The sequence below is a fragment of the Pteropus medius genome, unplaced genomic scaffold (genome assembly GCF_902729225.1).
Source record: "Pteropus medius unplaced genomic scaffold, Ma_sr-lr_union100, whole genome shotgun sequence".
Taxonomy (NCBI): Eukaryota; Metazoa; Chordata; class Mammalia; order Chiroptera; family Pteropodidae; genus Pteropus; species Pteropus medius.
Window position 1 is genome coordinate 11,686,923 of NW_024344370.1, and position 14,934 is coordinate 11,701,856.

General features: G+C 36.9%; 1 protein-coding gene across 8 annotated transcripts in view; it reads left to right on the forward strand.

The window, feature by feature from the left end:
• MAST4 (microtubule associated serine/threonine kinase family member 4) overlaps positions 1-14,934 on the forward strand; it is a 513,739-nt gene that overhangs the window by 194,389 nt on the left and 304,416 nt on the right. For 3 of the 8 annotated variants that reach the window (XM_039870103.1, XM_039870108.1, XM_039870110.1), the window contains exon 1: positions 11,290-11,399. The exons of 4 other annotated variants lie outside the window; for them this stretch is intronic. In XM_039870103.1, coding sequence (XP_039726037.1) covers positions 11,361-11,399 — 39 coding nt within the window. In that variant the 5' untranslated portion in view covers positions 11,290-11,360. Of the gene's footprint in view, positions 1-11,289; positions 11,400-14,934 lie in introns of those variants that run through there. One more of the 8 variants, XM_039870105.1, reaches the window with a different exon arrangement.

Genomic DNA, 14,934 nt, shown 5'->3' on the forward strand with positions numbered 1-14,934 from the left:
ATGGAGATTTTTTTCCCATGATGTTTGGGCTTCAGATCACAGCTATGAGTAAGAGAATTCTGTTAATCTTAACAGAATTTTGAATTTTAGAGAATGGTAGACATTTTGATAGCCTAGATTTATATATTTGAATTATATTTAGAAAGTGGTACACTTGAGCTGGAGTAATTCCTTCCAGTAACTTCATAAAACATTGTATACAGCATATTGACAATAGCCAAGATATGGAGGCAACCTAGGTGTCCATCAGTGGAAGAATGGATTAAGGAGAGGTGGTACATATATACAATGGAATATTACTCAGCCATAAAAAAGAACAAAATCTTGCCACCTGCAGCAACATGGATGGATCTAGAGGGTATTGTGCTGAGTAGAGCAAGTTGTACAGAGAAAGAGAAATCCCATATGATATCACTTATATGTGGAATCTAAAGAATAAAATAAATGAACAAACAAAGCAGAAACTCATAGATACTTCCCTCTTACCGGATGGGAAGAGGGTTGGGGGGATGGGTGAAAAAGTTGAAGGGATTAAGAAGTACAAATTGGTAGTTACCAAATCCTCAGGGATGTAAAGTATAGCATAGGGAATATAGTCAATAATATTATAATAACTATATATGGTGTCAAATGGTTAGTGGATTTATTAGGGTGACCACTCTGTAAGTTATGTAAATGTCTAACCACTGTGTTGTATACCTGAAACTAATATAGTATAATATTATAATATCAACTATAATTAAAAAATAAAAAAAAAACATTTTAGTGGAACATATTAGGTGAAACTTCTTGAAGGAATAAACTTCACATTGCTGCAATGTATTATTAGAACCTCTTACTGCATGTACAATTCAGCACCACAGCTACATCAGTAACTCCATGCTGAGAGTGTATTAGTTATGGTTCCTATACTCAAAGATGGTTAAAGATACATCTTCAGAAGCATACAAAGGAAGCAACATTTTCACTTCTTAATGCAGGCATCACCTCTAAAAACTGAGTAGCGAAATTAGTAACATCCTTCTAAAACATGCATTTCTAAGGCAAATAAGGATTTTAAAAAATCCTGCCTTCTAGTAAAGTATTAGAATTTCATTATATTTTTTTCCCTAAAGAAATCTGTGTTTTTCTGATGGGGCTTAGGGTAAAGAATCTCTGTGTATTGTTTTACAAAATGGAATCAGATTTAATCTATTAATTTTGTCCGTAGCTGAAACAGTCAGGATACACACATCTTCTTGCATCTAGTTTTCTTTAGAGGACAGTTAAAGAATACAATTAATGGACTCCTCACAAACGTCCTTTCCTACTGTCTCAGAGGAGAGCGGTGACAGGCATTCAGGGTTGTCAGGTGAGGTATGAAATCATCTCTAGAGTTCAAGTGGTATTAGACAAACCTCAAGAAGGAAAAGATGAAAGATCCTGTTTGCTTTTAATAATTGAGTCATGCAATGTGTTTAGTAAGGTCAAGGCAGATAGGACTTATCCAGTTCACTGAACTTCAATTTTAGGGGAAGGTTATACTAAAAGTGTGTTGTCTTCCCATGAAAATGCTAGTCTTTGGTGAAAAGAGATTAAAGTTATACTTTTTTTATGACTGTGGGAATCAGTTCTTCCTTGGCCTTGCTATTTCCCATCACCTGTCTCCCCAGCCCTTTTCTCAAGGTATACTAATCACTAATGGGGAAGATGACAGGAACTCGCTGGTAAGGAGGCTGTTACTACTAACACTTGAGTATTGCTATGCCCTTTAGACCAGTGGTTCCCAAACTTGTCTGAACACCAGGGGAGCTCCCCAAGCTACTGGTGTCTGATGCCCACCCCCAGAGATTGTGATTTAATTGGTCTGGAGGTGACTTTAGTTTTTGGAACTTGTGAGAGATCTTCCAGTGATTCTAAATGTGCAGATAATTTGGGAGCCACCATTTATCTCGTTTTCAAAAAACCTTTATTCTGAATTCATCCTCCTGGGTACTTGTGCAGCAATAGCACCTCGGCTGTACGTCCCTGTGTCTCCACCGGTCTCCCTGTACTTACTTTATTTATTCATCTGTCTTGGGATGCCATGACTGCATTCCGGAGGGACTGAGTCTTTTTTTCTTTCTATTTCACATTCATCTTAATGCCTGATTCGTAGTAGATGCTTAGCGATTTGTTTTGAAATCAAGGGGATAAGATATATATGTAGTAATACAACGATTTAAACAAATTGATTCATGCATTTCTGACTCAGGGCATTTTTACTGCCTGGGTAGGTATTTCTCCTTTACTTGAAGAGTATAGATTTCCTAACCTCCTGTCTTTTCTTAAAGCAATGATAAGTATATAAAATTAAAAAGGAATGTGTTCTGTTGTGTGGTATTAGCTTGAGTCACAAAAGCCAGCTTTAGATAAGGAGACAAAGGAAGACTAAGCTTATGTTCAATAAAGCTCAAGGAAGTGAGTGTAAAGTGTTGTCGATTTCTAACAGAATCATTCCCTATTGCCTAACTTAAAGAATATTAATTTATCTAATTGGTAATAATCTGGTCAATTTATTGTAGCATTAAAAATGCAAATCACTTTCCATACCAAAATATTCATCGACATGTGAGAGACTTTTAAAATTTTATTTTATTTTATTAGGTAGTAATGGGAGGCATAATTGTTAATGTTTGATTCTGGCAAAATATAATTCGTTTCTGTGAAACACATTGTGCATTAATGATATCATTAAGATTAATGAATATAAATGAATGAGCTGGGGATTTCAAATAGAAAATAGTGACATTATATCAGTCTGTAAAACTTGAGATAGATTTCCTCGATTTTTAAAGATAATGTGCTAGGGCCTCTGCTGCATTTTCATATGGACTAGAGAGAAATTAAATCTAAGAAATTAAATCAGCTACCAGAAGGAGTAAAGATTTTAAATATTTACGGTCATTTTTTGAAAAAACTGTTGTATATCGATTTCAGTTAAAAGAAAGCCACCAATTAGTTATACTTTATGAGCTATTTTAAAGGCAGCTTTTAATAGAAATTTCCAGGTCCTATATGTATAAAGGTGCATGTATATTTTGATGTTTAAAACAAATAAGGATAATAAATTATTGTACATTAAAATCAGATATGCCTTTATGAGTGTTATTATATATTCCAGATGTTCTCCTATAGACATCTATTATATTTATAATTTTAAAATATTATTAAGAAAGCTAAACAATGTTTATTTTTCTTGAGCTAAGAGATTGAGAAAGGAAAAACAGAGAGAGGTCTTAGAGAAGAGTCATGGACTCACTGCATAACCTGACCCCAAGAATCATATGGTATTTTGAGTATTAATGCATGATCGTATGTCTTGTAGTATCAAGAGAAACTTCACTGCTAAAAACCAAAATCAGAAAAACAGATTTACCTATGGTCTGTGCACTTGTAATTTAAGGACTATGTTTCCAATATCCTCTTGCTGAACTAGATAGATAGAAATACTGTGTCTTCAGGTAATGCTTAATGTGACTCCTCTATAAGTAAATATCCTTGGTGTGACCTTCATTAATGCTTCTGTTTCTCCCTCTATAAGCATATGTATGTGTGGGTACACACACATTGGGTTTTTATTTATTTGTGTGTCTATTTGAAAAATTTTCAGGACAGCCTTTGCCCTTGAATTACTATTGGAGTCATAGTGGGGCGGATGATGAAATAGAAGAGGAAAAGGGGGTATTTTGGAATATTGCTGCTATCTGGGCAATGGGACCTGGCCTGAGAAGTCTGAATTCTTTTCCTAGCTCTGCCTTTTTTTTTTTACTGTCTTCATGACCTTGGGCTCTTCTTTTAACCTCATTGCCACACTTTCCGTGTTGGTAAATTGGACTAGTCTCTTCCCTTTCTACTTTACAAGACACTGATGAGGATTAATGAGGTAGAATCCAGAGCACATTTTGTGTTTCTCTAAAGGGTACATTTAAGGGAAGCCAGAAGACAGGGTTAATATCGTAGAGAAGTGGGGCACACATTGCTTACTGTGTTATATGATTGAGTCCCAAGGAATGTTTACTCTCTGTCAACTAAGAACGAGTTACAGGCAATAGCCCCATTTCTATTCACTTCTGAATTGGATGACATGTTACTGCAGGATGACAGAAAGAAAGTCCAATAAAATGTAGGGAGTAGTGGAATGAAAAACAGGATTCAGGGGGAACATTTGACTTCTTCATGCTTAAGAAATCTAGTTATTTTTTTAAATCATTTTTTGTATATACTTCTCAGACCTATATGGCTCATCAATATTTGTAGAAGAGTCGTCAGAAGCACTTGGCTCTGTGTGCATGATGCAAACAAGGTCAGAATGAGGTTTCTAGCTCACACCTCAGAGTTAATGTAAACTGATGCCTTAAGCTAGAATAAAGCTCTGGACATGATCGTGAGCTTTAAAACGACTTGCACAAGGGCCTTCAAATCTATATTGTTATGCATGTCAATATAAACATGTGGATGTAGAAAGAATGCTTGATTACTTCAAGTACGGAATCCCATCCTAATTTTACTTAGCGTTCTGCCTTCGGTCAATTCGATTTTTAATTCCAAGGTGCTTTGCTTCGTTTTTCTCCTTAGAAGATTTTCCAGATTATTTTTCCACCTTATGTTTACTTTTTTTTTTTTAAAGTTTAGCTAGGTAACAGTACATTGAAACTGTAACTTAGCTTCTTGTCACCGTGAGATTAAAAAAAGTTTAATATGTGTATCGCCTGAAAGTGCTTTTATAATCTGACTCAATAGCTATACTTGAAATATAGATGATGGTGTTCAAAATTTTAAAAATAATCTTTCTTCATCTTTTATCTCAAGGGATATCTCATCACTTTAGGAATAATTTTAGGACTATCTCTTTATTTAAGAGGCTCATAAAATACTTCATGATGTCAGGAGTTTTATCATCCATTTACGTACATACTGACACATTCGTTTCTAAAGTTCATGCAGTTGGTAGGCATCCTATATTGGCACTACTGTCAATATCCCTTCACTCATCTACTCCCATCTTGATCTATATATTAATATGAAATATGGGGGTTTGCTAACTATTAGTTCATGGTCCCAGTGTTAGCTGTGTATTATTTAGAAGAGACATAATTAAAAAAAATATTGAAGCTATTTCCAATTGTCAGAACTTCATAATGCTCTTGTATGAAAAAATGAAGTTGTATTACCCAGTTTTATTAGAAATGCTATATTTTGTTGGATCCGTGTGTTCGCAAAGTAGAGAATATTTTCCTGCTGTGATTGATGTTAGGGCATTTATGAGGATAGTCTGCTATATTTCATATGTATATGAGGGTGTCATTGTTAAAATGTTCAAAAGAAAATTATGTATGTGATTTATATTTTATTATTTCCTCCTAGGATGTAATTTTTTCAATACCATGATTCCTGTCATATTGTCAGTAGTGATTTGATGGCTACTATGCCAAAAATAATTAGATAAAAAAAGGTGATGGCAACGTCAAGACAATATAGCTTTCTTTTGAAAAGCCTTAAGCATAATCATGCATGCATGTTACATTGTAGAAATCACCAATTGCATACATTTAAAAAGTCTTCATGATTACGGGCGGGATGGAAAATGGAGCTAGATGCAGGAAGCGTGGGATGCAGCATATTTTATAGTCATATGCTTGCCACTGACCCCACCTGCAATTTTTGCTAAATGAAACATGTGTTTTAGAGAATGCTACACTCTGGATAAATTCAGACTTTGGTGTATTGTTGGTGGGTAGGTGTTACATCTTCTCTTTTCTTTACCGAATGGGAAAAATTCCATCTTTCCCTGGAAGGCAGCCCGCCCTTTGTTTTAATCTTCTTCCTGACAGGTTTAAAAATTTTCTTCTTTAAGGGAGAAAAAGACATATACATCATGAATGCTACATTTTTTAACCTCGTTGACCGTAGAGATTAGAATTTTATTTAAAAATTTTGAATGACTATTTAAAAATATAGGACAAGGCAATTTGTGGTTTCATTGTTTGTTCCTGAGTATAACACCTCCTGGGACTTTAAATAGAATGGAACCTATTTCCAGGTGTCCTTTTACTTTTAAGCATTGAAGACACTGGAGATAAGTATCTGGTTCACTTGATAAAGAGTAAATATTTCTAAAGATTAGACATAATACCATTGGACATTAATTTTGTAATACTACAGTATTAATACTAGGAATGAAGATGAGTGTCAACCTTAGCCAAGTGTTTGAACTGTTCTCTGGGTTAGCACGAGGGCTGTAATGTGAATTTCGGCCCCTATGCTTCAGCACGTCCCAGGTGTCAGAGCTCTGCTTCCTGACTTGGGAGAATGGTGATGAGGCCGGGAAGCTCAGCCAAACCCTCAGCTTCTCGAATGTTCCTGGGAAGGGCGAAGGAGCCTGAAGCCAGGCAGGTAGCTGAGTGGCATGTGAATCAGACGCGTGGTGGAATGATAATGACCTGGAGGAGGCAGGGGAGTTTGGAGACATGGCTATGGGCTTGGGAGAGAGGGACCAGGTGTCCAGAGTGAGAAGCAGGGGTTACTCTTACCTCGAAGGCAGTGGGACAAGTTTCCCAATTTCCCAGCAGGGCCACCCCCCTCCTCTTGCCCAGCCCTTGGATCCTCAGCCCATAGTAACATCTTCATTTTCCACAGGAGAAACTAAAGCTCAGGGAAGTTAAGGGACTTTACCCAAGCTACAGGGACTGGCTGTCAGTGCAGGTACTTTCTTCTAAGGATGCCGGAGAGTCATGACTTATGGAAAATGAAGGGAGCAGTCAGGGTTGGGGTTTCCCCTGGCTTTCTTCTTCTCACACTGCTCAGAGCAGGGTGAACAGCCTTGCCTTGAGTCATTTCTCCTGAAAGGAAAGAGTGGTTTTGAGGAATGCTCTCCATGGTAAATTCCAGAAAAGATGAAGAGTATCAGCCTGGAAAATCAAGAGCTACCAAAAGCTCACACGTTAGTGGAGATGTGTGTCATGCCTGGCACAACAAATGAAATGATGTGCTTATTTTTTATGGAATTCACTTAATTGTAAATAAATGTGTTGTATTTAGAACTGTATAATTTCAGAGCCAGTAGGGTGAAGAGTTGTTCAAACTCAGAGTGAAGTCTCAAAAGGCCCCGAGACATTTAAGAAGAAAGTAGAAGCCATACCCCATAACTTGTCCCAGGCTACCACTTAAACTGACACAGAGGTATAATTGTACTCACAATATTGGAGACATATGCATTCTCACGAATGGTCTGTTTCTCCTTTGTAACTTTTTATGATCTTTATATTACCTTGTTAGTATACAGCACACTCATTGGCTACTGGCATTCATCTTATGAGTGAAAAAAGTAATCAATGAATGAATGGAGGAATATTTCCACTTGGCCATAATATCTGCTTAGTTTTCCTTGTAAATGAACTTAAATAGATACATTTGAACACTTTTGTCTATTGTCTAAAAGTAACGGACAGGGTATGGAGGTTAATGCAGTATGTAGCTATTTGTCTACCCTGCTAAGAAGCAGTGACAGCTGCCACATAGACACAAGAAAACATGAAGGGAGCTCCCACCACAAATTGTGGCGATGGTTCTAGAAATCACATCCCGAGCACGCTGAGAACTGTGCCTTGTGGGGCGAGGGACTGGTAACAGCTCTTCTGACTCTTTTTCCTCTGGCCGATGTGGAGGGAGAAACCTCCTCCTCCACCAGGAAGTGGTCCTGTCACTCTCCTCACCCATCGCCTCCCTTGGGCTGCTTGCTGGCAGGGAGTGAGTTAGCCCAGGGGTGCAGGGCGCAAGGTTAAGTATGAAAAAACATACCCTATCTCTGATTTCTACAAAACTCCTCACGGAGGTTCCCCAGTGAATATTCAGTGGCTGAAGAGACGGTAAAATCAGAAGGTACTTTTGCTTTCAAATAACCAATGTGGAACTAGCGAAGAGAGGTAACTTGTTTCTAAATTTGTGAAAAAATAGCTGATCATATAAATCAGGTGACAGACCTGTATGTCTCCTTGCAGCAAATGGCATTACTGTGGACAGTGAATCTCAAGCTACCCCTTTGTGAAAACGTGTGCGAGTAAATTCTTCCCACCCTTTCCTTGACTTTTCTGTTGGGATTTGATATTGTTTTTGTTTCCATGAGCCATTTACTATAGTAATTAATAAAATTAAATTTGAATCTTATTACAACGCCCATAGGTTTTGAGTATTCTATGAAGTAAGCTATGCCTACCATAGAGTGAGCATGTGGTGTATCCATACAAAATAACTTTTTAACAAATCAAGGACCATGGAGCTACTGGCTTCAGATTATAAGTAATGAGAAAGTTTACCAGATTTTATCTGAATACACATGTAAAAGCAGTACACATCCAAGGTGGTACTTTGTGAATTGACTCACAATATTGTGAACATATTTCATGAACGTATAAAATCACAGTAAAAAATGAGTTTATTAATGGAAATTAGACTCGATCCTAATTATTACCTGTGAATAGTGTCATCATTTGAAGTTTTTATTGCATTTTAACACATGGCTTATCTTGATGAGAAAATATATAGCAGAGGGTAAATGTAGCAATTTTCCTTTTACTATTCCCTCTGCTAAGCCATTATTGCTGGATGTTATTTTTCAGCAGCCTTTCATTTTTGTCCCAAATGTTTTTGCCTCTGGCTGGTTTTATTTCTTTAAAATGTATGTGTATCACTTCTCAGAGTGATACATTTTGACAGGTAATCAATATTTTTTCATACCAGATTTGATGGTGCAATAGTCATAATCTTCATCTCAGACTTAGTTAATGGTTGAATACTAACCTAGATTTTTATCTCAAAATATTTCTTTGTTAAGAAACATACTTTTTGCCCTGAGCCAAACTTCTTTTTATCAGTCCCACCCACCAAACAACTGTAGCTGCCAAGTGCTTAGGATGCATAGAGTCCACTTATCTGGGGTACACATCATCTGACTTTTTGACAGTGTGTCCTCGAAATGTCTTCTGATGGTACTTCCAACTAGCTTACTCAATTGGTCACAGAAAAGATACTTCTACTTTTTTTTCTCTCTTGGCAACTGTGATCTTTATTCCAGGGGAAAAGTCTGTTCCCTTCCCTCTCTTGAGTAAGAACTTGATGTTCTCCATTAGATCACACTTTTTCTAGAAGGACCGGCTCAATGAAAATCACAGTCCTCAGTGTACAGTGTGTATAAGAACACCATGCTTGGCTTTTGCTTTTAAAAGTTCGGCTTCTTTGGTCAAGATTTTTTTTTTTCCCTAAAATCAGGACTTCCTTATGTTTCCGTGTGCAGATAACAATGACACTCAAAGTTGGTAAATATATTCTGACCCACTGCCAAAGCACTTTGTCTAGGGCAGCACTTCAAATTCAGGGAACTGTTTATGCTTTTCTCTCAGGAGAGTTACTTGAGGGGAAAAGGGCAACAACTGTCATTCCTTTTGTTTTCATTGAGGAGAAAGGTCTTTCTTCTGGAAAAGATTGAAGTACAGGTGAGCCCATCAAGGATGGGGATGACCAGCTTTGCAGATCATCCACAGATAGCCAGCCCATTCCTCCCTCCCTGCCCTTAGAATTTTTTTCATTTCTTTTCTTTTTACCCTTCCCTTGAAATAAAAACATATAGTTTTTAAAAATCGTTTAACAATTGTTTATGCTACAATTTGTTGTTACATTTTAGCTTGAGGATGACCCATTTGGTGCTTTCTTTGCTTTTAGAGATGGCATTACTTCTTCACATATGAGAGAGAACTAAAGACTCTCTGGGGATTTCTTCCTTAAGTGGTATCAGATGAGCATGCCTAAGTGGGAGAACACGCCGACACCCTTTTCTGCTGATGCCTCTCCTAGTGGTGGCATTTCTTGACAAGATTTCTCTTTGTATGTCTGGAGATGTATGCACAGACCGTTAGGGAACATAAAATGCAATCAATTTTCCTCAGTGGTTAGATTCATAAATCCCTGAGCTATTTTTAATGACATAATCTAATCAATTGATAGCAAGCCTAATAGTGTGTTGACAGCCAGAGAGAGACAAAAAGCTAGTGTAATAGCAGGTGGACGGGTAAGGAACAACTAGACACTCCCCTCCCCACCCTCACATTTAGAAATCATTAGATATTTGGATTAGGTAAATGAAGAATTACTGATTTTTTAAAATAATTATGCCTGCTTTCCTGACGATCTTTTCTGCAAGAAAAAGACTTCGTCTAATGGATTGACTGAAAGAGGAGGTGGATTTTGGACGAACTGCAGATAGTCCTAGTATTTGCCTTTCAGAGCCAAACTATTCTCTCAATTTAAATATCTTTAGAATGGAAATCAAGGGGGAATAATTTATTATAAATTGGTAGTATCACATATTGTCCCTCCTTTGCCAGGCCAGTAATGAAAACTTAATATTCATCTCTTGGTTGCTTTGAATTGAAATAAGATGAGGATGAGCGGCGTAAACAAGCTGAAACAGACTGTGAAATTGCACATGATGGGAATCTTTTTTTTTTTTTTTTTTTAGCGGCTTATAGACTATAAATAGGTTAATATTCCAACTAATGATGGCTTTTAGAATTTCTTCTCCATTTTTACATTTTGATCAGGTATCAACAGAACTAAGTTGTTATCTTGAGGGAAATTAAAATCTAAAATATTTCCATCTTTAGGCTAGGAATTGACTGGCGAGGTATTTATGTAAATGAATTGGCTTTCACGCTGGGAGGTGTAAAAGTGTTCCTCTGTGTCTGGAGAGCAGCCACCCTGAGCCCTCTGTTTTCAGGTTTTCCGGCAGCGTGTGTGTTCTGCTACATTTTTTCTTTGATGCCATCAGAAGAGATGAGCGCTCCAGGCATGGTGGTGCTGCTTGGCTGGCCAGCTGTGCCCCAGTTTCTCACCGTCCCAGTCAGCGGCTGCCTTTTACAGAGGTGTCTGTCACCGCTGATTTACTTAGCCACTTTGACCTTATAGTTGCTTCAGAAGAGGCTTGACCAGAAGCCACAGCCGAAAGCCACTTACTGATCGCCTAGAATGCCAGAGTGAGCATTTTGAAGAAGAAGGAAAACACAGGGATCCCCTGATTTCCTGTCTAAAGGCAAGAGCCTCCTCCGTCTGGATAAATGCTTTAGTTGTCTGAGCCCACTTGCTGCGCTCTCCCACCGAACTGCAAGCATCCGTGATCTCCGAAGTTGCTGGAGTGAATAACTAAGCGGGACCAGCTGACTCCGGGCTCCAATCAGCTAGAGCGTGATGTAAGTGTTTAGCAGCTGCCGGCTCTGAATTAGCGTGCTGAAGTAGAGGTAGTACAGCATGGCTAGACTGTTGTGAGAGGCTCAGAGAAAGCGGAGGGGGAGATGGATGAGTCCAGCATTCTAAGACGAAGAGGGCTCCAGGTAGGAGATCCTTCCCTTCTTGAAATGTAGCATTGTCAGTGGCCAGCCATTCAGGATTTCAAAGTTACCTTTTCATTCCTTTCTTGGGCACGAATATGTGCACAGTTCTTACCACTTGGCAACGTGATACACGAAGTCTCTCTAGTTACTGGGTTCAATGACACATCACAGGGCTCAACGAGAAAGGTTCTTTTGTCAGAGACAGGAGATGCAACTTTTAGTTTGATACTTTGGCGGTTGGTTGTTTTCCTGCTGTTAAAATTGTGGCTGGCAGTGACAGCCGATGAGTCGCTCTGGCATTCTGTCAAGTGTTTGGGAAGTCTGTGGAGGGTAGCAACCCATTCAGTTCTGGGAACACAGGACCCAGTTTTGTGTTGGGATTGACCTCCGTGGGGTGGCAGCATCTGTCTGATAGCCTTGCAGATGTGTGCAGCTGCTGAGAGTTTTCCTCTTCTCAGTAAGATGAAAGTTTCTGCTGGCAGCTCCATCCAAGTTCAGTGTAATTTGTTTATGTTGAAATGAGGAAAGATATGAATCTTATTGCTTTGCTTTTCGTGCCCAAGTTTCTCTAATTAAATTACTCTGACTTTAGTGTAAAAATGTATTCCAAGTTAAAACTTGGCAAATTGGAATACTTGAAAAAAAACATCTGTTGGCAGTTTGTAAGTTTAAGGAAGCCAAGACATAAGTATGTTCAAAATTAGCATGTTTAACTCGTTGGTAACTCTATTTTCTTGTGTATAAGTCATAGTTTTCTCTATAAAAGAATCTAATCGTTAGCTATTAAACTCTCATTCATTATTTTTGAATTTTTTTTAAACGTGTGCTTGAGAATACAGAATACATGGCACATTTAGAAATGCTTCCAGATATCACTTAATGATCTTAGACTCACAACTGGTCTAGCTGTCTGCTTTTTGTTCTAAATGTCAATTACTAATATTATTCATAACATTCTAATATTTTAATATTATAGGTAAACTAAAGGATTGTTTGCAGGTAAACAAAAGAAGGATTAAAGAAGTCGGGTTAAATGTCATCTATTGTTCCAAACCTAAGTAAACAGACTGCCTCTTTAATGATTTTCAGTGTGGTCATTGTTTTGAATGTACAGTGTGGTTAGTCACTGCTGTGGATTTCCTTTTCTTTGTTTTCATCACATTTATAAAGTTGTGGTAATGCACAGCTGTTTGTGTGGGTTCGCATCCTCCTTGGGGCCACCAGTTAAATATGAAAAGGCTCTTTGTTAAAAAGGTGATAAACTCTAATTTAACTTCTACTGGTTCAAATTATTAGTAAATTGAGGGCAATTCTACTGAGAGTTTTTTCTTTCCTTTAATTCACTTTAGATAATATTTAAATGTGTTTTTGATAAGACACTCCTTTTTGTGGTTTATTTCTATAATATATATTATCACAACTTCAGAGGATATAGTTGAAACATGGTGCTTTTGAGGGATATAGAGTGCTCACTTTGGCAGCACATATACTAAAATTGAGGGATATAAATTTCATAGGCCTTTTAGAAATGAAGAAATTATTATTGTGGCTATTTAAAACAATGTAGCTATTTTCTATCAAAGAGCTTTGCAACAAAGCAAATATTCCTCCTTAATATAGTATTTACAGCGTTAGATCTTCACTATACTTAACATACTTTTACTATATCTGCCATAACATATATAATGAATAAAGACTGTCTGCTTTCTATTATGAATAAAATAAATGTCCTCACTCTGTAAGACATAACAGCATAAAAGTGCTTAAAAGTCCTGCCACCTCATAGTTATGACTTTTGCTTAAACAAAGCCTGTTTTTCTTTTACTCCCATTATATCTAGTATTTTTAAAGACATCATATATACAGAGTAGCTGTTTTCAGAAATTCCAAAATAAGGAAACTATTTACAAAATATAAGAGGTAAGTATTTATTTGTATTACAAAAGATGTCACTGTAGAGTTCATAAGAGTAACGCCACCTAGTGAATTTAAGAATTAACTTATTTAAAAATATATACTATGTGAAACATTACAACGTGCAAATGAGACACAGCCGAAATGAAGGTAGGCTGAAACCTACAGGTTTATATTCCTGATTCTTCTAGGTAATCTTGAGCAAGTCACGTACCCTCTCGGTGTCTGTTTATTCTTCTGTCAAATACACACTGTAACATCTAACTTTTGAGTAAATGAAATAGTGATAGGTATAATTGAGTTATTCTAACTTAAAACCATATAATATATATATATATATATACTAACATATAGTAGATACTCAATAAGTATTATATTGTTGAAAAGTGAGGGATGATTTCTATTCTTTATAACATTCCATGTCATTACTAGCGAATCAAAAGTTATATTTTTACTCCATGTTTGCTGTTTGAATTTGTCTTTAAGTTAGAATTATCAGTAGAGACAGTAAACATTTATTTACAAAGATCATTATGACAGACCATAGGCTTTTATATAATAGTGAGTCTGTTAGTCTATCACACTGAATAGATATATGTTTAGTGTTAAATGCTTAGAATTGAAACTGACCAATTCTTTAAATAACTTAAAGCCTAGTGTGAAAAATCTGGATCACTCAAATATTCCAGTTCTCTAAAATTTAGCTAGATAATAATGTAGTATGTGTTTAGTATAAAATATATGTGTAGAGCACTATATGTTTAGGGCCTATTTTTAGCATTTCAGTACCTCTAGCTCTTAAAACACAGGGATGATAGTGGTGTTTTTAAAATTTAGACTTTGAAAAATTATTTTTAGTCAGGACATATAATTTCTCAAGGCATGACTACCTCATAAAATGACAACACAACTGAGTTGTTCATCTTAAGTGACTGTATTTTCCATCTTTTCTGTGCACTGTATTAATATTTCCAGTACTACTGATAGTACTTCAATCACTGCCTTTGAAATGAGAATGAGAAAAAGAGGTCCCAATGGCTTCTAATGTTAGATTCTGGGAAACTTTTCAGATTGCGTCTCAAAACATGGGAAATCCTGACGGATGGATGGGCTTGGGCAGACCTTGGACCTGGGGCAATTTGAATTTCTGGACAGGTCTAATTTGTCAAAGGATAACTGGCTCCTTTCGGGTCTAATATCCCTCATACATGGATCATATTTTTTAACTGTCAGGGAAATTAATTGTTGTAGTGATTTCTGTTATATGTTTCTCTTTTATTCATTTTAATGAAAGTGTCCCTATCCTTAATGTGATGGATCCCAAGGCTGGAGAAAAATGAGCAACGGGCATCACTAGAGCAGGAAGGAGTCACTGAAAGAGGGAGGGCATCCCAGAGAGGCCTCTCGCAAGTCCTTTCCTGCCATCCTCCTGTGCTTTGTTTTGTCTGGTATCGTCTTCTGTTGATTTCCTTCCTCCTCAATTAAATATTACCATTTCAGTTCACTTCTAGACTGTCATATGCAGCTAGGATATTAAAATAATTTTTTCTTATAAGATGTATTTAACAACATAATATGTATAATTTAGATTTTTAGATTTGTGTTTAGGATTTTTTTGTTT